Genomic DNA, 26832 nt, shown 5'->3' with positions numbered 1-26832 from the left:
ATATACAGTATATCTTATTGAATACGTCGTTAAAGCTTGAAAATATTCTGAGCCGGCGAAGCTGCACAGCGAAACCCTTTGGATAAGGTTATTATGGAATTTTTGGTGATTTTTGTCCTTTTCACAATGGAAACCCACTGAGATTGCTGAATGGAGATTTGAACTGGTGCAACATAGTTTAATAATTAAATTATAAAATGAACTCATATTGTATGCTATAAGTTACGATATTGTTACAAGAAGAAACTTTGCGGTGTTTGTTCGCTACTCTACTTTCACAAAAAAAAAAAAATCAAGAATACAGCGAAGTAAATACTATAGGTAGGCTGCTTGTTGGCATCCAACTCCGCTTTGAAAACAATTAGGGAAGTGATCAAGTTTCCATTGACAGCACCAGTTACAACTGTTAAGTAGCCCAGCATGAAAGGTACAAGTAGACAAACATTTTTTTCTAATTTAATCACATATTACTGTATATTGAATAGACATATCTTAAGTGGGGATGTTTATTAGCGAAAACTAAGCGCAAAAGAGCATGAGCAGATTAACATGGTATTTTTGTTACAAATAGTATTTGTAGCCTACTGTATTTCAATTTTCCAATTGGTTTCGTTATGAATCGAATGGCTATTGTCTCAATTATCATTGACACTTTGAATAACAGCGATACCACAGTTTTGTGTGCCGAATATGCCTGGGTTGCAGGTTATACTTTTAGAAATATATCAAATGCTGACATACAAAGACCCTGAGTTTGCTTGCACCGTCACTCAATTATCCCAGTTTTGCTAAGAAATGAAAAACAACACTCTTCTTTTATGTTTTCATTTCTGCTGGTGGGGTGGGAAACTTTAAATTGGATGAAGAAAGTACTACTAACTGCACTTGCTCATAATTTAAGTAACCTACTGATTTGTTTCACAACGCATTCTAACAAGGTTTACAAAAATAGAAAACAGATTTATACTTTGTTGAGGAAAAAAGGAATTTTTTGCAAGCTTACGAAATTTGATTTTTGTAAAATCATTGATCATGGGATGATGGGGTTGGCTTTCATAATGAATTAACTTACTGCTCAGCGTTCATGGCACGTGGATTTATCCATTAGTAATAGGCCTTGTATTGAAAAAAGGTTAAGTATACGTTGTGAAAAGAGGCAAGCTAGTAGCAGCTGTTGGGATATTTTGAGAAGGCTGCAATAACTTACTAATTTCGCTTCTTTGCAGACCTATCTGGTAACCTACCCCACTACTAACCTTGCATTATACAGTATAACACCGCCACATTGAGTTCATTCAGATGTACACTGTACAGCTATACTTTGAACTTTGAAATATAAAAAATTAAGTTGCAGCTATTAAAATGTCGGCTAGAACCAAATAGGCTGACTTTTTAGGCCTGATATTGCATAACAAAAACTTGGCACCGTAGCCTATAGTAATTTTTCACGCTTATGTAATACTCACCCTGGGCACTAATACACTTTTGCCTGGATCGTCGTTCAGGTCACGAATGTAATTTGGTGATGGTAGTCCTAGTCTTTGTTCTACATGAGCTGTCATCGTTTGTTGCGAGGTTTCTGGTTCTTGATTAAAAAATACCATAGCACATAATTTTTCGTATTATCCAATAGATGACAACCGAGGCTTGAAAATCTAGCCTTCTTATCTAAGTAATGTATTATGATAATGTGTAGTCTAACCTGTAGGTCGACTAAAGAAACTTACTTCTTCCATGGTGTAGCAATTACTTAAACTTTCAAATAATTCCTCAGGCGAATCCAACATAATTTTGATGTTTCGAAAATCGTATAGTTAAACATAGTTTATAAACTACCAAACGTTTAACTTGGAAACATTTATTTTAGAAAGTTATACTAGAACAAGAGTTGTAAGAAAAAGCACCATGTCTTTTTAAGCTCTCTAACATAAGGAAACACCTTCTATAACGTTACTTTTGCCGAACTAAACAAGAAAGACCAACGTGACTTTTCTGGCAACAAAATAGTCTGCAAGTGTGACCCAAATTCTCAGCAGACATAGAGATAAAAAGCACCAGCTAGCCTATTTTTAAGCAATCTTGAACAAAATCTTTTTTTCCACTGAGAAAAAATAAGCAAAAATCGTAAGCAAGCTGAATACAGATAGTTTCGTCTGCTAAAGTCTTGTAGTCTGCTTAGCTTTATGTTCGCAAGCGCGTTATATGTTTCCCACACGTATGACCCATGCTTGGTAGGAAAATCGTGCTAATACTCATGTGTATTTTCAATAGAATTTGATAGATGAGTCACCAGTTTTTTAAGAGCAAACACCCGACTTATCTATGACAGAGTTTAATTACAAATAGCTTGATTAGCTTGTAGGTTATTGTACTGCATACAAGAAGACAGGCTAATCACATTGTATCACAGAAACAAAAAACATATTTAGGAAATCCAACATATTTCGGTAATTAGCCCATATTATCTGTAATTATGTAGCCTAATCAGTACAATGTACTCATTGTTGATTTTTGACGTTAAACAAACGAAGAAGCCTGCAACATCTACTGTACCTTGAAGAGCAACAAAACGGCATCGTGTTTGTCACATTAGAAAAAAAATTTTTTATAACGTTTCAGAAATGACTGCTGTAAATTTGTATCACAGATTGTTAAAACAGAAAGGTGGTTTTTGTTGAGTTTTCTTTCTACAATATTTCCTCGCTGTTGACTGTAGTCATGAGATCAATAGATTATTCCAATTCCTATCATCGTTTTTCAGGCTTTAGGCTTAACATATTTATAGAAAACTATTTGAAATTTTGTGCATTGATTCCTGAGAAACATTGGCAGCTGTTATATAATCACGTGTAGCTGTATTGGTGGAGCAATTGGTAACAGGGAAATTGGCAAAAACTTGCAAAAAACGTTTTTCCTTTTCCTCGCAACACTTACATTGGCTCAGCGAGTGTAGGCTTACTAGTAAAGTGAGCCTTCGGTCTAAGCAAGAAATTTTCACCCGTTTAACTTTTGTTTACTTGTTATAACCTTTTCCAAAAATTAATTTTACCAGACATTTTTAAATGAACATTTTAGTATTAACCTACTACCTACATGTAGTCTATTGATTTTAGTGACTCTGCTCTGTCATCCCGTGATGCAAAAATTCGTCATAAAGAAAAAGAAAGTTCATTTCCATAGGATAAATGTATAGGCTACAGCAGTTGAGAACTTTGCTTTGCTGACAACTTATCCGGCCCTTTGCTTAGGACTTGTTGGTGCGCCTTGGGATGCATATTTGAACTTTCATTCTTAACAATTGTAATTTACTCTAAAATTGTTCAAAAAATCTGAAAATGCTCATTAAATTTCACATGACTTTTGAGCGCTATAGGCTATTGTGCCATTTTTTACCTGCGCAAAACCGGTATTGTTGCATCACAATCACATTGCCTCTTCACTTCTTGTGGCGTTCCCCGTTATCGCAATAGCAATCTTGGTGGCCTATCTGCGGCAGTCAGTTCTTCAAGGATTTTGTATTTTTCTGTACAAGGATAGTGTGGATCGAAAATTCGTGGGCCGTATGACCCGTCCGCAAAATCTAGAATGGAAGAATGGGCCAGAGACAGGGGCGCCGGAAGCGGGGGGGCAGGGGGGGCGGATGCCCCCCTGCCCTCAATTTTTCTGCAGATGGAGGGGCAGAGGGGGCAATGGTGCCATTTTAAAGTCATGTAAGTTACTGCACATTTTGCAATATAACAATTTCTGCTATTTGCTTTTAGCCTAAAATCTTTCATTTTTGCCTCAAAATAATATTTACGGCACAAAATTTTGCAACACACCACAGGCCTTAAAACTCGTTTTTTTTTGCAGTCATCGTGGCCTACCGGGAGCTCCTTCTCGGCGGCCAAATCTGCGTGCTTGGAGGCCAAAATAAAAATAACGATAACACAAGTAAATAGAATTAAACTTGCAACAATGCTAAAATGATCACTTAGCGTTGTTGATGTCTGGGCCTGGGCGACGTCCTACAATAGAATCGTTGCACCACGCAATAACTGCTTTATCGGGATTGTAATCCAGTACTGCGGGACCATCTAACGACACTCGCACGAGTGTCTCCAATGTGGCTGATTTTAAAGAAGTTAGCCACTCCTCTAGAATTCTGTTTAGCAACGAAAAACAACGTTCGAAATGTGTTGACGATGACGGCAAGGTAATAAAATAAGTATTTCAATGATGTGAAAGACATGACTAAAAGAAGCATAATTTTTGCAAAATATGATCAAAAAATGTTTTTCCCTCGGATGTCAACTAACCTAGTTCTCCTTTTCAACAACGATTGAATGTCCGACAACATCGAATCGACATAAAAACGACAATATTGCCAGCCGATGGGAATTAGCACTTCGGATTAACACTTTGTTAAAATAAACGTCGGGAATTACAAACAAGACTTACAGCGCTGGTGATCTCAGATGGATATATTCCATCAATAACAAATATTCCCGCACAATGCAACAGCGGCGATTATGACGCGCTGATCTAATTCTGCGTCACTCTTTGATCCTATATATTTTCGACAATTGATCCACGATCATTCTATTGCGAAATTAAATAATTGGCTAGAAGAGACCGGCGGCCAAACTTAGCCGATTGAGGAGGTAGCACTGGCGGTCATTCAAGCACTACTTAGCGGCCATGGCCGCAGGCTGCTTTAAGGCTTGACAGTAGGTTACATCATTATAACATAGCATGATGTCCTTCTTTGTATACCGGACACTTGTAGGCTATCATTACTCAATACATAGTCAGCTGATAGATTAGCATTGTCGCTATATCTTATCTTTAAAACTTGAAAAAAAATTGGCTTTTTAGTAAACAAAAGTGCCCTTTTTTCGTAATCTTGCCCCCCCAGTCAAAAATCGTTCCGGCGCCCCTGGCCAGAGAGACAGGCTTAGCCTAACTCTCTGCAATGCAAAAAGGTATTGCCGCCCTCAGGTTAATTCACAAGTATTCATTTGACCCTCAGAGCACTTTGAGTTTGAAACTCTTGCTTTTAAACAGACCGAAAAATTGTTTTATTGCATTTTTATTGTTTTCTTCACGTTAAACCTGATAAGGCAAAACTTGCTTATATTTTTTCGTTGTTGTAAAAATACCTACATTGAAGTTTTTGACAATAGCCTGCTTTCTTTGCTTCTTAATAGACTGCTGTAGCCTACTGTGGACTGTTGTGGTAGTCTATGTACAATTGTACAGGTAAATCTATTTTAGGCAGTGGCGTACGCCAGGGGTGACATATGGCCATGAGTCTTTTATTACAATTTGTTTCACCATTTAGTTTTGAAACAAACAATTAAACTGTTTCTTGGATAGCAGCAGTTGAAACCACACCTAAATTTCACCGAAAACATAACAAAGCTTAAAACCATGGCCCGGTGCTCTTTTATGGTCCAGAACCAAACTCATCATTGCAAAGCTTGGGGAAATTTATTGATTCATACTTAGACTGCTAGACAGTGTCGTTTGAGCACTATCTCGTCCCCCCCGCTGAAATATATAGTCTCACTGGTGATTGGTGAGCTTCTACTTTCTTAGTGACGGCGCGTAAAGTGTTTTGCAATAGTGTGTATCACCTGTTTTAAAAATGGGAAAAAGGCATAACGTTAGGGTCATAAACTCTTTGAATGTAAGAAATAATACAAATTTTACTTCCATTTTAGCAAAGAACTGCATGTCTGAGTGATGAGAGCATTGGTGTCACACACGAACGGTCACCGGTTCGACACCGCTCAAAAGCATACGGCTGTGTCCAGGGCCGTTGAGAGGATAATTTGGACCCGGTACCAATGAAATTATCGGGCCTCAAATCAACACACCCTACACTTAAAGAACTCAACGTGGTCTCTTCAAGTTCTCGGGCCCCTTGAATCTCTGTTGGAAAGGTTACAGGCCCCTTAAATCACCCTGGGTCCAAAAGTACCCCTTGGACTCCCTGTCAACGCTACTGACTGTATCTTTGTCAGTTAATAAATATAGTATATTTTAGTATATATTATAGTATATATTATTTTAGTATATTTTAGTATATAGTATATTTATTAACTATGTAGGCATGTAGGCTACTAAGTGCTTACATCCACGATCCACTTGCTATGATGCTTCAGGAAAAGGATTTTTTGCATTATGATGCAACAAAAGTCATTATGATTAATTTTGAAGCACATCTTGGTTTATTTTTTTCATACTTTTCTTTGACTCCTCTCATCAAGAAAGAACTAATGAATTTTCCTAAGCTGTCCAATAAAAGTTAAATCTAATTGGAATTCAATATGATTTGTGTAGAAAAAACTTGGAAAAAGTAACATACTAGGCTACAATACACTTTGAACTACGGTATCAGTTTTTACTTTTTGTGTAGCCTACAGAGGCTATACGGCATATGCTATGTATATTGGGAGCAAAAGTTTAATTTATTAATTTGTATAGCCTACTGCATTTTTAAACATGTCAAAACTGACTTTTTAATATTTTTAAAATGATTTAATAGGGGAGTGTAGGCTAATTACACTTACAGTCTACGTTTTATGTTGGTGTTAAGTTTTAAAGTTCAATTAGACTTTGTTTTTTGATAATGGGATAAAGTCACTAGTTAGCTGATCATTGATAGGCTTCCATATTTTGATAACTATCAATATTTTTACATTTAAAAAGCGTTCACAAGCAATTTTGTCAAAATAATTAGACATCTGAATGAAATCATAACTCATGCTTCAAAAAATATTCAAAAAGTAGCGAAATAAACTCAATAACTCATACTATCTGATGGCGATTTCATTTCTTTGTATTGGGCTCAATACTTTTTAAGTAAATATTAGTAAAGCTGTTTTAGTGGGAGAGGCGTACTCCGGTAACTTTTTACGGCTATCATTTTGTCAATGTATTGTGATTTGTTATTTTTAGAATACTGCGAAAGACACAATTTTACGGAAAAGGATTATTCATTATCATCACATCAACAATCTTGCTACTTAATTTTGAATACCTCAAAATTAGTTGGACAAGGTAAGTATAGCCTACGCTAGCTGAAATATACACATTTTATGAAATACACTTCTTTTTATAGTACTGTATAGGTTGTTTTTTGATAATGCCAATATTCTCTTCTAAACACGTTGGTGAGAACAATTTATTGTAGCAACTCGACAAGCGGTATCAAAAAAAAGACAGCATTTGTGTTAGCTTATAAGATGAACAACATTTTCTCTTTCACCTTACTTAAAATTACGAAATATGCAGAGAAAGTAGCATTGGTGGAGTCCCAACTAAGATACAGCACAAAAATTTGCAGATTTGATGGCCAAATTGATGAGCTAACATTTGAAACAGATTATGTCTTCAAATATACTCCAACTTTCATCTTCAAACCTATTTGTTCAATAAAAACCTGTGCAAAACGTGAGTATAAAATAAACTGTTCGCCAATGTAACTCAGTGGATGAACACATTTTGGTCATTTTGTGGAATTATTTCTGCGTAGTTTTGTTGGTAAAATATCTGATGTCTTTAAGGGGTAGTCAGAAGCGTTAAAAGGATGATTTTGGTGCTGTACCAATGAGATCCTCGGGCCCCAAATTAAGACACTTTGAAAAACGCAATGTGTCCAAAAAATAATCGGTGGTTTCTTCAAGTTCCCAGGCCCCTTGGAAAGGCTGCGGCCCCCAAAATCTTGCCGTGCCCGGGTCCAAAAATACCCCTAGGCTTCCCTGCCAACGCTACCGAGGTAGTACCTAGGCAATCGGCTGATGCGCATGTTGTAGTTAAGAGCGATGGCCACTTTTCGTGCATGCGTGTTACGGCACTAGACTAAAGCATATTCGGCAGCGCTGTCTACTAGCGCGTGGATCCTGGAGAGCAGTGTTGAAGTACTGAATCATGGACATCTAAATAGTAGTCCATGACTGAATCCTCGTGTTGACTCGACTAACCAACTGAAAAGGTTGTTTCTGGCTGATGCTTTGGCAACATTTTATGCTGTTGGATGGGATTACTAAAAAAAATAAAAATTATTGGAAAGCATTTAAATAAAAATACACAACATCAGAAAATTATATTTTTCAGACCCTAAGTGGAACATGGTTACTTTTGTCCAATCACCAGCGGCTAACTTTGTGAAAAGAGATTTGATTCGCCGCACGTGGGCGTCAGTGAAGTACTTAAATGGGCTTGGATTGTACACTGTGTTCGTCATAGGAGCTGCTGATAAGCAGACAAGTTTGGCCTTGGATAAAGAACAAAGAAAACACGAAGATATTTTGCAAATTTTTGAATCCAAAACACATTTGTGAGTTAGGGTAACTGTAAAAGTTGAAAATAAAGTAAAAAATAAAGCTTGCTTACTTTCCAGATGTAAGTTAATCTGGACAACGCCAAACTAGAGATTTAAGATTGGAAGAAAACCTACAGTAGCAAAGAAATCACACTGACCGGTGACCGCATTTTTAATGTACGGTAGCCTAAAATACTATATTCTTCAAACGCTATACAAAAATATTCAGGCGAACCAACAAAGAATATAGTTCTGGAAGGGCAAAACTTTTTGAAAAAACAGTGTGATATGCAGATTATAGCCTAAATGGAAGTTGCATGCTATAGTAGTCTCCTGGACAATGATTACTAGGTATTTATCCAGGTTTCTCCTTATACTCTCTAAAATAGGCTTCTCGCTGCCAGTTTTAATATACAGTATAGCTTTCTAAGCCTAAGAGAACGATTCTCCCATTGTTTCTATGTCATCAACGCCGGTGAACATTATCACCTCATGTGACTGGGAGTACGTTAGGCTAGTTAACAGTGGTTACTGCCCCGTTAGCTCAGTGGTTACGCGCCCGGCTCAAAATCAAGCCGCGCTGGTTCGACTCTCGGAGTGTGCGCTTGAGTAACGCATTTCAAGAGTGCTCTCCATTCAGCGGCACTTAGTAACTTAAATGGAATAATTCCCTGGCAACAACACTTCAACAATCGGAAAACTTCACTTTGCCAATCTCGGTAACCGGCCCTGTGTCAAGAGCCTCTACATGTATGCGAAACTACCAGGAATAACCAATAAAGGCTTTGTCAGTCAGAGGATAAAGACTCAAAACCAACCAACATTTATATGATTTTGTGTAGTAGGCTAGTGCATAACTTCTTACTGGGGAACATTTAACCATCACTTACAACAAGTTTTTGATAAATAGAAAAACAATTTTCATTGAAAGATGACATTTTCTTCTGTTTATTCATCTTCACAGAACAACGTATGCAAACAAGGCAGCAGCGCTGATATGGGCAACAAAACAACTTCCGAGTGATTGGATTTTTACTACCACAGACGATGCAGTGGGGGTTGATATCAATGAGTTTCAAGAATTTATGGAAAATAATCGTGAAGTTTACCTAAACAACACTTCGTCATTTCCTCTCTTTTGCTTTCAGCTGCTTCCAGTGAAAAAAACGGCGGACATCATAAAACGTTTGCAGTGCCGCTTTGATGACTGCAAGCACGGTATTTATGGAACAAGCATTCAGTCTATGAGAAGAATATTTGAGTTAGCATTGTCAAAAAAAACTTCTTCTAAACAGCCCCTTTCCTTTGCGTTAGAAAAAGAAAAGCTATCCGTAGAAAAGACAAAAGGAAAACAGACAGTCGTTTCTGTAAAACTCCAAAAAGGAAAAACTTTTCTTTCAATGCAAGTAAAGGAAAATATGATTGAATCAAGTTGGTATCATGTCTTGCGTCGTATTAATAAAAAGCATGCGTGTCTATGCTAATTAAAGCATTTGTTTACATTCTTGTAAAAATTGAGAAAAGTTGCAAGAAAAAATACTGAAAAATTGTTAGGCTACAGACGAGCAACTTAAAACCTAAGGGCGCAACTGCAAACCTCTGAAAATGCGGTGGCGTACTCGTACCAGGAGAGCGAAGGGAGCGCGAAATATTTTGTGTTCACTTGTATTTGGCTTGAATGGTTTGCAAGTCTTTATCACATAGGCAAGGCCTCATAGTTGCAATAATTATTTTTAAAATAGGCTACTGCAGATTACTGCTTGCTCAATACAAAATAGAGTCTTCAATGCAGTTGTCTAATAGTTTTAAGTTACACGACATACAGCTTATGTCTTCATAAAAGCAACGCATTTTTCGAATAGTGTAGTCTAAGATGGAAAACGTTATTAGAGTAAGCTGCAAACACAAACTTTCTGTTCCTAAATGTAGAAATAATAGGCTACAGCTTTTTCAGTATTTTTTTTATTTTCCTACGTCGCACCTGGTCAACTTTCGTGGCACACTGGTTAAGAAACGCTGCTTTACAGCTGTTCCAGACAATGGTTCACCTAATCAAACGTCATATAAAAAACCGTTCAAGTCTACTGAATATTACGTCATGGAAGTTGTTAGAAAATGTGCCAAAATTGCACCATCGTTCATAAGACTTGTGTCAAACCTGTTTGGACCTGTTTGGGCCTGTTTCAGTTTGAAACCTGTTTAAACAGGAAATATTACATCAGCTTTAAACACCTGTTTGAATGACTTCATAATTGTCTTTCATTATTGCGTCACAGTACTGCATATGTGAGTTTGAGATATTGCTATCTATTCTGGTCATTCGTAAAATGATTGTTTGAAAGTTGGCCGCACATTTAACTGTTTACTTTGTGCTTGCTAACTGGACAAAAGTTCCGTCTTTTAACCAAGTAATCTGTATCGTAGTGACAGTTTTTAGTGGTGTATCGCGTTGCACCCCATTTCGATAGCCGCGGGCTAATTTTACAGGAATACACTTATTGAATAGACGTTTCAAGGAGTGTTTCTTTTTCGGTCGATACATACAGACGAACGGATTCGGGAATCTTATGTTACAATTTTCCCACCCCCACGAAGAGATTATGGTTTACCGCTGTGACCAACAGCTGTCATTTATTATAAGCAACATTAGAATTACCTTTGACAACATGTCTCGGGAATTAAGAAAGCTTTTGTTAAAGTCATCTTGATGAACGAATTCAAATTTCACAAAAGCAAAATTAAAAACTTGATGATTTTTTCCACGTAAGATCACAGTAACGTAATGATTACAACGCTTTCCGCAGTGTAACGCCACAGTACGATGGTGGCTTTGTTTTCTCTGTCATTCAACCTAGAAATCCATATTAGACACTCACATTGCATAAGCGCTACCAGGGTAATAACAAAAACATATTTCCAGTCTTATAAATTAGCTTCCAACTAGTAAATCAGCCAATTTTTTTTTACATAGATTCAACATCCGCCCCAATCCGTACCTCAAACTATAGTTTAGTCACTTTAACTGCCAGCATCAACCTGGCCCCAAATTATACGCTAGCTACTTTAACTGCCAGCATCAACCTGGCCCAAAACTATACGCTAGCGACTTCATTTGCCAGCAATCCAGCATCAATAATACAAACAGCAAACCATCTAGTCCTCCTATACAACCCGACGAAACTGTAATCAGTCTTCCCTCCGGTCGCTGGAGAACAGGGTCAAACCCTAATTTCGCCTTTGCGAGTGTCGATAGCTCTCTTCCAGACACACGTGTGTTCGAGAAGTTTTCACGGTCCCAACGTTGGGCGTCGCTCACTACCAGAAACAGATAGCACCTGTGCCGAAAAAACGACTGAAACCAGTAGGCTACAGCCTCTTAACAGCGAACAAGTCTACTGCAAATTTTAGATGATAAAAGCAAAGGCGACTTTCTAGTCACCTATAGTGTATAGCCCAGGAAAGAAGATAAGGAAAGGTAGAAAATGGGAAAATTTGGTCTGAGTTTAATCGGATCACACGCTCAATCAGATTGTTTTTCAGTGGTGTCAAAATTAACTTTTAGTGGGCTACAGTTTTCACCGTTTCAGGATTGATTCGATTCTTTTCTTTTCATTTTTCTTCAAGTATTAGACAAAACGTAGTCAAAGTATGGGACGTAACTGGACGTAACACAATATTTCTTGCAACCCTCCTCTGAGAACCATGATAGGCTATGACATTTGGAATGAAATAAAATTAAAAACGTCATGCCATACGTTTTTGCTAGGTTTTAGATCGTGGGGTTAGTTTTTGTCGATTCCATCAGGTGCTGGGTTCATGGCTCAGTGGTGCATAGATTCATGGGTGAGTGACTTCCAGTCAAATGCAGGAAACCATAAAATTTTTGACGCGGTCCGCGTCATCACCTCGTCGGGTTCTTATATTTTGATAAAGTGAACAGGAAAATGGTACCGCTATTTTGAATTCATCAAATGCTGGTATTCGCTCAACAATCTAACCTCTTAGTGTAATTTATTAAGAATCGATTTCGCTACAGTAAGAGCATCTTTAGCTAGCACATGTAAAAAAGAAAATTTAAAAAATACGTAAAAAGAACAAATAAAGAAAACTCCGATATTATCAACAGGAAAAGAAATGGACAAGATCGCAGATCGATCAGGATTCAGGATCAGGAAGTGCAAAACACTTTTCGAGTTCAATGAATTACGATAACCCTGTCAGCAAAATTTCACTTTTTACGTTTTACATTTATTCCTTTTTACATTGATTCAACCTTATGCACAGGAGTTTAGTCAGTAAAAAAAGCAAACTTTGCTGGGGTGAAGTTAAGTTTCATGTGGCTTTTTAAATGCGTAGGCTATATTGTTTTAGTTTTTGTGTGTGGCAAAAATGTTTACGGAAGCATACAGCCATACATAAAACAAGCTTGAGAAGACGACAGCTGCAGTTGTTTGTAAGGGAAAACACAAAATGTTAACGTATAACTTTTATTGAGCTTTACTGTAGGCCTATTTCTTACTTTTTATAGCGACAACTGTAGCAAATTCAGTTTCCCAAGGTATTGAAATTTGTGGAGACAATCACGCGAAGATACGTGCTTCTGTTTCTGTCCATACTTTTGTATGTTTTTATGATGGTGCAATTTGAGAGGCAAAAAAGGAAGACCTTTGTACCTGACTAACTATATTTCTGTTTCTACTGACTTGCTCAGTGCTATTTCACCCATAACATAACACATCATTCATCGGTGAAGCCTACTGTGAAAAACCAGTTGGTATGCTACGCTAAAGGATCGTCATAGTTGCATGCACATGCACTTATTGTACGAAGTGTTTTGCAATTCATCGCGAAGTGAACTTATTGTAAGTTTCAGGAGAAACTAGTCAGTTAGTGTGTGCAGCCTGCAGTTAGTGCTTGTAATTAAGTAAATGAATCCACTGAAAGTGTTTTAGTTTCATTTTTTATTTCTGACCAAAAAAGTAAAAAGCAAAAAAAAGACTAGCCATTATTGTTCCGGAGGTTCATTTACCTTAAGCGCTGCGCCTGTGTCAGATCTGTTTGTTGGCTCTAGGTCTAGGTATAATTTGGTTTGGTTTTGTATCTTCATCCTCAGACTGACAAAGATTTCATAGACTATTCTTGATAGTTTCGCATACTTGCAGAGGTTTATGACGCAAGACCGGTTACCATGATTGGCAGAGTGAAGCTTCCGATTGTTGAAGTGTTGTTTCCAAGGAATTACTCCATCCATTAGGTGCCGCTGAATGAAGAGCAGTCCTGAAACGCGTTGGTAAGGGGCACGCCACGAGACTCGAACCAGCGCCGCTTGATCTTGAAGCTTCTTCGTTCATGACGTCACTCGCTAACCAACAGAACTATTGAGGCGGACATGTTGGTTGTGTGCTCGGGCCTTGCTTAGTTTTTGAATGAGTTTTTCCTTACGGGAAAGGCGCCTTCTCAAAAGAAAGGTAAAACTTTTTAGTTTTCTTCAGTTTCAGTCCAATGTCAGATGCCATCCGGATGGTTTCAACTTTATGTTCAATAATTTGATTGTGTGACATCTATTTTTATCCCACTTTAGTAAACAAAAAAAGCATAAAGACAGTTGGTGATGATGTCAAGTCTGCTAAAACGAGATAGAGAAACCTAGCTAATTTTACGGCGCAGTTATAAACCAAAATTGTGTAGTGATAAAATAAGAGTTTCTTAGCCGAATAATAAACAACGCATATACAGTAAAACAGAAAGCAGATTTCTTTTATGCTACCGGTATCAGTTTTTTTTTTTGAAAAACCAATAACCTAAATGTAAAAATAATTTCGTTTGAAGCTGTCTGATCTATAATGCAATAATGTCAGCCTGGACTTTTATCAGGTGGTTTATGCAGTAAACATGAGTGTTCGCAGTGAGACACGAGACCACCTGCAGAAAATCGCCAGTACGTCTAACATTCATTAACATGACTATGACATCAGTTTCTTGATAATTCTCCCATAGTTCTTCAGCTGTAAAACCTCTTTTGTGTTTTTCAAATTTGTTTTTGATGTGACATCACATCAAAAGCGGTTTTAATTAAACCAATCAAGCGCTTTGACTGGCTTCAAAATTTTTTTAAAGTATGTTTTAATATTTTTCTTTTGTTTTAATTTTACTTATCAAAATGCCACTTGATCGGTTATCGCCTATTTTTAATTTCACAAAAAAAAAACGGATTTTGTGCAAATATACTAAAACGCATTTTATTTAAACTGCTCTGATGCTGCCACAATGGTGCAATGCAAGGAACGAAACAGCGTTTTAGTTCAATCTATTTTTACCATCTTAAACGGTTTCATCGACGGTTTTGTACAATTTCAATCATATTTCGTCCAAGTAATTTCATAATTTCGTTAGACCTGATCTTTCCGTACAGAAAAAAAGTTAAGGCATGGCAATTTGCAAATTGCCATGCCTTAACTTTTTCTTCATGAAGATGCTGCCTCGATCTGTCACATTTTATAGATTTTTGCGATTGTTGATCTAATTGAAATTTTTTTAAATTAATTTGTTTTACTTTTTGCTGACTCGTAACAACATGAAAGCTTTTTGTTGCTTTTAAGAAAACAGTTAAAATTCCAAACAAGCAAGCGGCTAACAGCCTGACTGAAATTTTCTGGGTTAAATTGCTTTCGTTCATCTAACTTTTGTGATGTTGAAACTCATTATGTCGCTTGAAGGAATGGAGCAAACAAGATGTTAACAAATGGTAGCCTATTATTTTTAAAATTTTAACCCAGACAGTCACCTAAAGTTGGACAAATCTAGAAAAGTCTTGCAGAATGTAACAAATCAGGCCGTAGCCTATTAGGGAGTGGTCTTATTTATGGGCCAAATAAATTTGTCTTGTTTTTTTTTGCTGCAACTTTTCTGCATATGCTTATAAATATTCAAAAAGATTCTTCAAACGTAAAATTCTACTTGTATTTTACTTGCTGGCGAAACTTGTCCTTTTTTGAAGCGATGAAAATATGGTAGCCCTAATTACGACGAAGTATTGATTACAGATGAAAGAGGGAGAGATTTTTGTACAGGATGCAAAAGTTATATTAATTTTCGATACGGTAACATTCACAGAAAAACATTAAATCAGCATATAGATAACTGATGTTTGATCATGTGTGCCAACATGTAGCTCATAACACAACTTTGTCATTGTTATCAATCGTCATAAGTGCGTCTCGAGTTTAACAAATTCCTCTACATGCATCTCTTCGAGAATTCTGAAACAATTGTTTTCTTTAGGAGACGTGATATAAGAAAGTTCCAGGTAATTATTTTTGGGGTCCGTCACCGCTTTGAGGTCTCAACACAAATGCGCCAAGACAAAAAGGTTGAGTGGAACTGTCGTAGACCTAAGTAAAGGTTAATAATTTTAAGTTAAATCGAAATTGGTTTAATGGAAAATTTTGTAGTTTATTATATAAATGTCGCTTATTCGTGATCGAACTGAAACAAAACAAACGTTCAAAAAGTTGTAATAACCTAATGAGGGGATCAGTGCCGGTCTAAGGGTATTTCGGGCCCTATGCGGAATATGCTTTGCGGGACCCAATTGCAATGATCCAATTCAGTAGCGTAGCTAGATATTTTGAAACGGGAGGAGGTGGGTTGCTTTGAATTTGGTGCATTCTGAGAGCATGTTCCACAAATTACTGCATTTTCTGAGTAAATTGTGGGCCCTGTGCGATCGCACGGTTTACACACCTTAAAGACCGGCACTGAGGTGATAGCTTAGTCTTTATAGCGTCCACAACATTGGCTTTTCAAACGCGTTTGAAAGACCACTCCCTTTTTTATGTAGGCTGATATTGACACTATTAGGACATTCAAGCATGGTGGCTATAACCATGAGTTTTTCTAAACAAAACAAGAATCATCACAAACATCTTTCTCATTCAAACACTAAACTCACAATTCTTCCTCATGAGAGCGAACTATATTTCTTTAAAATAAGGCGGCCTTTTATGCAATGATTCAATGTATTCCCTCGCACCAGTTCACGAACACTGTTTGTTTTTTGCAGTACTGATTTTCCAGTACATAACTATCATTGCGTCACTACAATCTTCTTTATTACTTTGCGTTTTTGTGCAACCAGTGCTTCTTATTCGTAACGAAGAACACAATGCACCGGAAGGAAAAAATAAGATTTTTTACTCCTTGCAGCATTTAATGCCATTTACTTTTCTTGCACTGTAGCTGATTTCCTGGTAGTTAGTCTACTGACGTATCACGTATTTATACGGTCGTGGTTTTCTCGAAGTAATTTTGTGAGTGCGTAATATTTTGAAGTCCTGTTCGAAATTTGAAAGCTAATTTTAGTCGTTGCATTTACACCGACGGTTGGCAAAACATGCAATTATTCTAAGTTTTGTTTAGTTCAACTTTCGAGAGTCCACAAGATGACACAAGCAGCAAAACTTAAACTCACAATGGTTGTTTTACCGAGTATTCTAGCAGCAGGAAAAAAGTTGACAAACGTAAGTGCTCCGTTTAGTTTAAGAATTAAAATGATTTTCTGGATTAGTCATATCTACAGACTACAGTATAGTACGAAAAGAGTGACAACTGATTGGCACATGAGAGAAATTAATTTTAAGACTTTTTTCTATCGAATTTTTTTCCACCAAGAAGTAAGTTGACGTCAATTTTGAGTCGTGGTATCAGTAAAGGGCTAGAAATGCCACTTGCCAGCGAAAGCAGCATAAATTAAAAAACTCTGCGTAACCCAAACTACTAAATGTAATAAAAATGATTATTGGTGAACGTACTAAACTTCTATGAGCACACTTTTGATTTGTACTGTTCCACCAAGAGGGAAGACACATTTCGGACCACAGATGGCAGTAACAATTTGAGTGTTTTATGTCTTTTCGTTTTGATGATTATGAAACATAGGCTATAGGCCTATTCGTTTAACAAGTTGGACATTTAAAGGCTCTGTACAGTTTTGTGACATGTTAAAGTATTTGGTTGGTTTTTGCTCTTGAGTGTTTGGTTTTTGAAAATGACGGTTATCAAGAAAGCATGTTTCGTGTAACCACATACTTTTTTGCCAGAAAACTTATTTTGTTGTCAGCTTTGATCCTAGCACCATAAGGTAGCTTACATTGTTACTGCGTTGCACAATTCTTTTTTCACAGGAAGTGAACTGATGTACTGAGAGTTTCCTGGCTTCGTGAATCGTGACTAAGAATTTGAAGAGAGCAAACACAATGCACTTTGCATGTTTACTTTTTAAATAAGTTTTAGATAAAATTTGCTTAAAGTTGCTTAGCAAGTGGCATTTTGTGGAGTTTTTGATTGGTTTCACAAAATTAACTTTCATAAAAGTCCACAGAAACAAGCTCTAAGGCGTAAACAAATACGAAGCAATAGTTTGCAGACACCGCATGGTTCCGACTATTTTGTAATCACTGTGGGTTCTTTTTAGTGTCTGAAAAAAAGGTCGTGAAGTTGCTGCAGTCTTGTTTTCTGACTTGGCTGCTTTGATCTTATTGGTACTGTATATCTAGCAAACATAACACGATCACATTTAATTCAAACGTGCCTGAGTTTTCGTATTCCAGTCCATATATCTAATGCCCTATTTTTTCCTGCAAATAAAAGGTAACTGAAAGTTGTTTTCAATACGTTATCACGACGGCAAGTGGTAATGTGCCAGTTTTTCCTCGCAATTTAAATCCTTTTGCAAGGTAGGAAATGTTATTGTGAACCAGCAAATACCTACGCATTGCCACATATCAAACCAAGCAACACGAGTCATTTTTTAGGTTACTGCACAACGGTAAGTCTTTTTGTATCGTTAAAAAAAAACGTTACAATCAGAGAAAAGAACTCTTTTCTCTACCAAAAAAAATTGAATAGACTATGCCTCCATTTCTTGTTTTATTTATTACAGCAACAATTTAGTGCCATATGCAGTATTGGCAAAAGAAGCAGATGTAGACTTTATTCATGCTCTGACATTGGCGTGTTACGTAGCCTATGTGTTGAACAGAACAAAATTAACTTTTATGCGCTTCAAAGCAAACTGAAAAAAACGCATAATGCATTAAAACTTAGTTTATTGTTGAGTTGTTAAGTTTTCAACTAAATAGGCATAGTAATACTAAAAATAGTGGAAAAGCAAAACTGCTTGTTTCTTCTTTTAGCTTTACAATATTTTGTTGGGGGATAAATTATCCGACTTCTTCCCCCCCCTTAAGGATCTTGTACAGAACTATCAACCAGTAAGAGTATAGGTGCATGAAAACAGCCCTGGCGACATTACAAGCGATTTAAAAACATAGCTACTAAAAGCAGCCAAATACTTATGAAATATCATTCAACATATGATGCATGTCATTAAAACGTTCTAATAGCATTAAAAACCGATTTTTGGCAGGCCAAGATGAAATGGGGGTCGATTGCTTTCCCAAGCCCCCTCTCTCCCCCCATGGCCACATCCCTGTTCAGGAGTAGGCCCATAGACTAGAAGCATTGCCGGTTTTTGTTATTAGGTTAACTCAGCTAAACCTTACTTTACATCAGTGGCTCTTAACCGTTTTCCTTGTTGACACCAATTTGACATCACCAACCAGGTGTCGCACCCCCTTCTAGAATGACTCAAAAGTAATTCTATTTACTCAAAACTACTCCCACACTTCGACTAGGTCCTACCCACAAGTACCAAAAAGACCATACTTCCAAAGGAAATGCAAAGAAGAAAGGATAGATGTTCCTCAATCCTCACCCAGCAGAGCAACTACGTCACCTAATCTGTTAATCAAGTGACTCAACAAAATTTCACAGCAATATCGCCTAACAACACAGAAACTCAACAGACAGCATTCAAGACAGCAGCCTCAAACCAAACAAAAGAGCCGCATAAAACCAAGACCCACTGCCACTGGTTTCAACTTCATTCGTCATAGCACACGACTGAGGAACTGTGCTCCGAAAGCTAGTGCAAACCGTTATTACCACAGCGAACTCGCAGCATCAGGCTAAAATAGGTCGTTAATATCTACATTGTGAAGTAATTTTATTTACATGCGTAAATAACAAAACCATGGTGTTTTTCATTATTCACATAACTGACAATGAAATAACACAAGATGATGCTTTCCTCATACGGGGAAATAAAAATTATGTTTTTTTATTTGTTGATGTTGCGTCTCTATCTGGACACTTCTACGATTTAACGTCTCCTGTTCTCCGTATTATGAGGGTGGGTGGCCAATATCCTTCTAGTCTGTTTGATGACATTTCTCCATACCACTGGTCCTGAAAATTCGACCAAGACGAGATCTGTCAACTGTAGATTTTCTCAAATTTATTCTAGAGCTACTGTTGCTTATGGTGTTCTGGAGAGATATTCACATGGACGGTAAAGGACTAGATTTTCATGCCCACACCACTTACTCCATTTGTTGCACGTGTCCGTTCCAACGTAGCTTTCTTCATCTCATGACATCTCCAAGCTGATGGATGCCAAGCCTGGATCTCAGCTCTTTCATCGTTATCCTCTCAGAAAGGCACTTGAAACAGATTCATCGTTCATGGCATGATCATTGCAACATAGCCGATTTCGTTTTTCGATGGTGATGGGCTAGGTGTCACTTGCTTGCAGTAAAACACTCCTTCCACACATATCATGCATGTAGCATGGACTACCGAAGGAAACATCCTTGTCCGTAAGAATAGGGATGAGCTTACGGAAACTCTTCCAGGCCAATTGTACCCTTATTGCAATGGCATCTATACAGCCTCCTGATTACCTAATCCTGTCCAGAATTGCAGTTGGCTCCGAAATTATATTTAGTTCGTTAGTTGTAGGAAAAATACAAAGTAGTTTTTCCGTAGTGGTGGTTAAACAACAAACTCAGTGACGTTTTTGCTCTATCCTGTTGATGATGGTGGTGTATTGGTGGTGTATTGGTTATCAAATTGTGGTGTATTGGTGCTGAGGGCTACTCGCATGTCAAGAATCTAATCGATTTTTGTTTTAAGATGAGGCAGACAAGCAAATCTTGATTTTCAAGTTATTTCTTTGTAACTGATCCTAATAATTCAGCTTTCCCATACCCCCTAAGAACAGCTCAAGGGTGCGAGCACCCTCCGTTAATAACCCGCTGCTCTACATCCTCCCAATAAGATGTTAACTTAATGCAATTGAGGCAGCTGTTAGTTTTAGAATCCATTTTTTTTTTAGTTTTACTCTTAGCTTTAAACAAGTGAGCGAACCCCTGCCGGACCGCCATTTGCAGGATGCTATGAGTGTGTTTAAAAAAGTTGAAAAGTTGATTGGTGGTACAAAACTTGAAAGTTGCTGGTAGAATGTTGCTCATAGCTCTAAGGTGCTGGTTTTCGTCTGACTCTCTTCAGCAGCTATCGGCAGAATAAAATAAACCTAAATGTGGTAAAGCAGTTTATGAAAATAATGATTATAGTAGAAGAAAGACGAATCAGAATAATTCAAATTAACGAAGGAGCTTTAAGACATAGGCTTTAAGCCTTAAAGCTTCTTCATACATTTGAATTATTCTGATTAGCCAAATTTACATTATGTTTTTCTTCTACTATAAATACTTTACCACATTTAGGTTCATTTTATTCAGACAATAACCAGCTTAGTGGCCGAGAGATTTCGCCCTCGGCTCTGGTGCTGGTAGGTTTAGGATCGATTCCAAATCGGATCAAACCGAAGACTTTGATAACGGTACCCATTGTGTTCTTTCTTGCATAGAGCAGTTAGGATACGTCAGGCAATAATGCGATGATATCGTAAACCTGATATCAAACTGAAAATGAGCCTTGTCGCTAAAAGACCATAGCAGTTGTAAAGCGACAATAAATAAAACTATAACATTATTTTTATTATTATTATGACGTTCATATCTCCTGTGGAGAGTCAAACGAAATCAGCCTGCAGCTTTGAGCTACTGTATGAGTAACATTCTACTCGAAATTAAACAAAAAACTAAAATAGACTTTTGTATCAGCAAAATGTATAAGTTTTGCTTTATTTTCTGCAATAACAAACAAAACTAAGCATTTTTAATAGACCACTAGGCCCAAGTAAGATACCAAAAGCCGAAAATCGAAATTTGTTGGTTGGCAATGAGAAAGACCAGTATCAGATAGGCTAAGGATAGACTTCTGATAAAACATCTTTTTTTCTTTTCAGAGTCTTGGAAAGTTTTGAATATGATAATTTTTTTTTTATTTGTTTCTAAAGTGCGCATGTTCACAGCAATTTGTTAGCTATCTTGCTAAAAACTTGCATTGGCTATGGCTGTGTCTTTGCTCTGATCAAGGCTGCAGAGTTGAAGCTTTTATGACGCTGGAAGGAAATCATGCCACGAAAATCGGATTTTGGCAAATATATTTTTGGAAGTTCGATTATATGGATTTTGTGTATTTGTGTTTTCGTGTACCACCGGCGCACTTCACCTCAGGATTGTGGCAGGTAAGTCGTAGGTCGTCAGTTACATCTCAAAAAGAAATACGGTATTTAATTGAGTTCATAAGGTTGGCGAAGCAGACTTTTACTGTAGCTATTGTTTTAGTCAATACATGAAGTTAACTCTTTCTTAACCTGTGATATATTATGCACATAAAAGTACACGGTCGACCTAGTATCTTATAAAATATTCTTGGCTTAGTTTTTACAAATAGCTTTGAATTTTTGTTTTCTGTGTAGCAAGGATGACGTAAACTCGTCATAGAGGGTACGTAGACTAATTTGGTAATTGGTATGAGAAAACGATTGCGCTTGATGATATTGGCAAAAAGTATTATTACAGCGTGAACCGTCAAAGTCCGATATCGCGAACGTATCAGGTCTTCAATCCCAAGCCAATAAACGTCATTTTTATCGTTTTAAAATTGCCAACGTTAAAACGCTTTGCGCTCTCTGCAACGATTAGACTTTGAGGTACCGCTCTGCAAATAGAACAATGCTGTGTTGAGCTATAGCAGTTATTTATTATATACTTTCGGGAGAAAGTTGTTTTTTTTGTTCCAAAGGCAGGCAAGACACAATACACAACAAAACTGTACATTTTTTACATATTTACGAATGGTTTTAACAGTCGAACGTTTTCGGCTTAACTTCAGCCCTCATCAGGAATCTGAAAATAATTATAAAAATGTAATAAATTTCTACTTCTTGAAGGTAATTAGCTGACTAAACCAGCATCAAGAAATACGCAGCGATTGAAAACCAACGGTATGGAAAACAGACAGACAGACGGAAAACAAATTACATTAGGAAAAAGGCAACTACTTAACCACAAATAAATTTGCACCACAGGGTATAACTTGATACATCCAGGGCCGGATACAGAGACAGACCTTAGGCTCACGAACCCTTCGAAACGCCCTTCAAAATCGACACAAATCCGAAACTTGCACTCTACAAGACTGCCCATTACGGAACGACGACATGTTATCACAGAAAACTGTGTCTACAAGATCATATGCAAAAAATGCAGGAAAAGCTACACCGGCAGTACGATTCGCCCACTCCCGCCTGAAAGAACACCTTAGCTCAGATAAAAGGTCGGTCTTTGATCATCAACAACAGTGCCTCGCCGACTGAATTTACAATCATTGCCAGAGGAAACGACGCGGTAGGCTACAGTTGCGCTTCAAAAAGGTCATTTTCATAAGCAGACAGAGTCCAAAGATCAACAACCTTGCCGAAAGGAAAGAACTACGTCACCTAATCTGTTAATCAAGTGACTCAACAAAATTTCACAGCAATATCGCCTAACAACACAGAAACTCAACAGACAGCATTCAAGACAGCAGCCTCAAACCAAACAAAAGAGCCGCATAAAACCAAGACCCACTGCCACTGGTTTCAACACCATTCGTCATAGCACACGACTGAGGAACTGTGCTCCGAAAGCTAGTGCAAACCGTTATTACCACAGCGAACTCGCAGCATCAGGCTAAAATAGGTCGTTAATATCTACATTGTGAAGTAATTTTATTTACATGCGTAAATAACAAAACCATGGTGTTTTTCATTATTCACATAACTGACAATGAAATAACACAAGATGATGCTTTCCTCATACGGGGAAATAAAACTTATGTTTTTTTATTTGTTGATGTTGCGTCTCTATCTGGACACTTCTACGATTTAACGTCTCCTGTTCCCCGTATTGTGAGGGTGGGTGGCCAATATCCTTCTATTCTGTTTGATGGCATTTCTCCATGTCACTGGTCCTGAAAATTCGACCAAGACGAGATCTGTCAACTGTAGATTTTCTCAAACTTATTCTAGAGCTACTGTTGCTTAGGGTGTTCTAGAGGGATATTTACATGGACGGTAAAGGACTAGATTTTCATGCCCACACCACTTACTCCATTTGTTGCACGTGTCCGTTCCAACGTAGCTTTCTTCATCTCATGACATCTCCAAGCTGATGGATGCCAAGCCTGGATCTCAGCTCTTCATCGTTATCCTCTCAGAAAGGCACTTGGAATAGATTTATCGTTCATGGCATGATCATTGCAACATAGCCGATTTCGTTTTTCGATGGTGATGGGCTAGGTGTCACTTGCTTGCAGTAGAACACTCCTTCCACACATATCATGCATGTGGCATGGACTAACGAAGGAAACATCCTTGTCCGTAAGAATAGGGATGAGTTTACGGAAACTCTTCCAGGCCAATTGCACCCTTATTGCAATGGCATCTATACAGCCTCCTGATTTCCCAATCCTGTCCAGTATTGCAGTTGGCTCCAAAACTATATTTATTTCGTTAGTTGTAGGAAAAAGGCAAAGCAGTTTTTCCGTAGTGGTGGTTAACAACAAACTCAGTGACGTTTTTGCTCTATCCTGTTGATGATGGTGGTGTATTGGTGGTGTGTTGGTTATCAAATTGTGGTGTATTAGTGCTGAGGGCTACTCGCATGTCAAGAATCTAATTGGTTTTTGTTTTGATATGAAGCAGACAAGCAAATCCTGATTTTCAAGTTATTTCTTTGTAACTGATCCTAATAATTCAGCTTTCCCGCACCCCCTAAGAACAGCTCAAGGGTGCGAGCACCCTCCGTTAATAACCCGCTGCTCTACATCCTCCCAATAAGATGTTAACTTAATGCAATTGAGGCAGCTGTTTGTTTTAGAATCCAATTTTTTTTAGTTTTATTCTCAGCTTTAAACAAGTGAGCGAACTCCTGCCGGACCGCCATTTGCAGTGTGCCACGAGTGTGTTTAAAAAAGTTGAAAAGTTGATTGGTGGTACAAAACTTGAAAATTGCGAGTAGAAAGTTGCACATAGCTCTAAGCTGCAGGTTTTCGTCTGACTCTTCAGCAGCTATCGGCAGAATAAAATAAACCTAAATGTGGTGAAGCAGTTTATGAAATGTTTATTGCAGAAGGAAGACGAATCAGAATAATTCAAATTAACAAAGAAGCTTTAAATCAGCCTAAGTCTTTATAGCTCCTTCGTTAATATGAATTATTCTGATTAGCCAAATTTACAATATGTTTTTCTTCAAATATAATTACTTCTCCACATTTAGGTTTATTTTATTCTGACGATTCCCAGCTTAGTGGCCGAGAAGTTTCGCCCTCGGGTTTAATGCTGGTAGGCCTGGGATCGATTCCAATTTAAAAAAGCAAAATAAACTTTTGTATTATCACAATTTATAAGTTTTGCTCTATTTTCTGCAATAACAAACAAAACTAAATATTTTAATACAACACTAAGCCAAAGTATGATACAAAAAGCAAAAAAATCGAAATTTGTTAGTTGGCAATCTGCAATATGAGAGGTATCATATGGGCTAAGGGTATTATTCTGATAAAGCATCGTTTTTTCTTTTCAGAGTCCTTTAAAGCAGTGATTCTCAACCTTTTTTGGCTCATGGACCACATTTAAAAAAAAAATCCGATGGACCACTTTGTTATGTTAACGCCTCATGAACGCCACTATTCGAAACTGTATTGCACATAGGTCAGAAAACTCAAGGGCGTGTTCAATCTTAGTCCTCAATAAAATAATACGTAATTAACTAATTAAGCAAACCCTCTTAATTTGCACACTCAACGTTAACTACTTGAATACACATAATTTTAATGTCAAATTCTAACAAAACATCATGCACATATTGTTTCAACAAAATGGTAATGTCTGGTAATGTCTCAGTTGTCAGTTTTGCTTTCTTAGCAACAGGAGCTTCTGACATTTTGTTAATTTGAAAGTACTGCAGAATACAGCACTTAATTTAGCGTTTGAAAAAATATAACATGTGACATTCATAAAATAATTTAATTAACATTCAGTGAAACAGCAAACAGCTCTCCTCTCCCTAAAGAAACTTTGTACCATAAAGAAGCGCAATCTTCGTGCACCACAACAATTACAGTAACGTATTATTTATTGATTAGGCCTGCCAGCACTTTACTTATGCCTTGAACAGTTCAATAGCCTACTCGTCAACTACTAAAATAAGTTCAAAAACTATTGAGCTTATGCTTATCTTCCAGAAAAATCGATTAAAAATCACGAAGTAAATATGATTATTACGTCACGCTGACATACAAACATACATACTAAATTTTCTTACACTTGTATGCAGTCCTTACATAATTTACTGTAGTAGATGATACAATTTTGAAGAACGTTTTATCAAAGATTTATAGAACTCTCTGTGGACCAACAGAACTTCCTTGTGGATCACCTGTGGTCCACCTGGACCACGTTGAGAATCACTGCTTTAATGTTCTGAATATCATAAAATAAATCGTATTTTTCTCTAAAGTGCGCATGTTTAAGCAATTTTTTAGCTATCTTGCTAAAAACTTTGCATTGGCTATGGCTGTGTCTTTGCTCTGATCAAGGCTGCAGAGTGAAGCTTTTATGACGCTGGAAAGAAATCATGCCACGAATATCGGAGTTTTACAAATATATTTTTGGAAGTTTGATTATATGGTTTTTGTATCTTTGTGTTTTCGTGTACCACCGGCGCACTTCCCCTCAGGATTGTGGCTGGTAAGTCGTAAGTCGTCAGTTACATAACTCAAAAAGAAATACGGTATTTAATTGAGTTCATAAGGTTGGCGAAGCAGACTTTTACTGTAGCTATTGTTTTAGTTAATACATGAAGTTAACTCTTTCTTAACCTGTCACATATTATGCATATGAAAGTACACGGTCGACCTAGTATCTTATAGAATATTCTTGGCTTAATTTTCACAAATAGCTTTGAATTTTTGTTTTCTGTGTAGCAAGGATGACGTAAACTCGTCATAGAGGGTACGTAGACTAATTTGGTAATTGGTATGAGAAAACGATTGCGCTTGATGATATTGGCAAAAAGTATTATAACAGCGAAAACCGTCAAAGTCCGATATCGCGAACGTACCAGATCTTCAATCCCAAGCCAATAAACGTCATTTTTTATCGTATTAAAATTGCCAACGTTAAAACCCTCTGCGCTCTCTGCAACGACTAGAGTTTGAGGTACCGTTTT

The 26832-nt window shown here is 37.3% G+C and overlaps 3 protein-coding genes across 6 annotated transcripts in view; 2 read left to right on the top strand and 1 right to left on the bottom strand.

Annotated features, from left to right (window-relative positions):
- LOC145774592 (pleckstrin homology-like domain family B member 2) overlaps nucleotides 1-1587 on the bottom strand; it is a 28451-nt gene extending 26864 nt beyond the window's left edge. For all 3 annotated transcript variants that reach the window (XR_014290024.1, XM_082585868.1, XM_082585875.1), the window contains exon 1: nucleotides 1467-1587. Coding sequence is in view for 2 of the 3 variants with exons in the window: in XM_082585868.1 (XP_082441994.1) it covers nucleotides 1467-1562 (96 nt within the window). In the remaining variant the exon portion in view is untranslated. The remainder of the gene's footprint in view (nucleotides 1-1466) is intronic.
- A 4644-nt stretch (nucleotides 1588-6231) lies between these two features.
- On the top strand, nucleotides 6232-9795 carry LOC145780715 (uncharacterized). Its single transcript, XM_082592336.1, has 5 exons — nucleotides 6232-6343; nucleotides 6946-7047; nucleotides 7334-7440; nucleotides 8104-8326; nucleotides 9276-9795. Exons 1-5 carry the CDS (start codon nucleotides 6315-6317, stop codon nucleotides 9793-9795), a joined length of 981 nt encoding a protein of 326 aa, XP_082448462.1. The 5' UTR covers nucleotides 6232-6314.
- An 11745-nt stretch (nucleotides 9796-21540) lies between these two features.
- Nucleotides 21541-26832, top strand: part of LOC145782850 (uncharacterized) — a 40092-nt gene continuing 34800 nt past the window's right edge. The window contains exon 1 of one of the 2 annotated variants that reach the window (XM_082594624.1): nucleotides 21541-21803. In XM_082594624.1, the coding sequence (XP_082450750.1) occupies nucleotides 21691-21803 (113 nt within the window). In that variant the 5' untranslated portion in view covers nucleotides 21541-21690. Of the gene's footprint in view, nucleotides 21804-25976; nucleotides 26352-26832 lie in introns of those variants that run through there. The other variant, XM_082594617.1, reaches the window with a different exon arrangement.

Source organism: Aplidium turbinatum, chromosome 1 (genome assembly GCF_918807975.1).
Source record: "Aplidium turbinatum chromosome 1, kaAplTurb1.1, whole genome shotgun sequence".
In the NCBI taxonomy this organism is placed as follows: Eukaryota; Metazoa; Chordata; class Ascidiacea; order Aplousobranchia; family Polyclinidae; genus Aplidium; species Aplidium turbinatum.
This window is presented reverse-complemented; position numbering and strand designations above follow the sequence as displayed.

What these genes read in the sequence shown, in the direction of transcription:
- LOC145780715 (XM_082592336.1), top strand. Translation starts at nt 6,315, where the DNA reads ATGATTTGTGTAGAAAAAACTTGGAAAAA. An exon ending in CTCAAAATTAGTTGGACAAG is followed by an intron (nt 7,048 to 7,333) that starts GTAAGTATAGCC and finishes AAAAATTTGCAG; the next exon opens with ATTTGATGGCCAAATTGATG. An exon ending in AATAAAAACCTGTGCAAAAC is followed by an intron (nt 7,441 to 8,103) that starts GTGAGTATAAAA and finishes TATATTTTTCAG; the next exon opens with ACCCTAAGTGGAACATGGTT.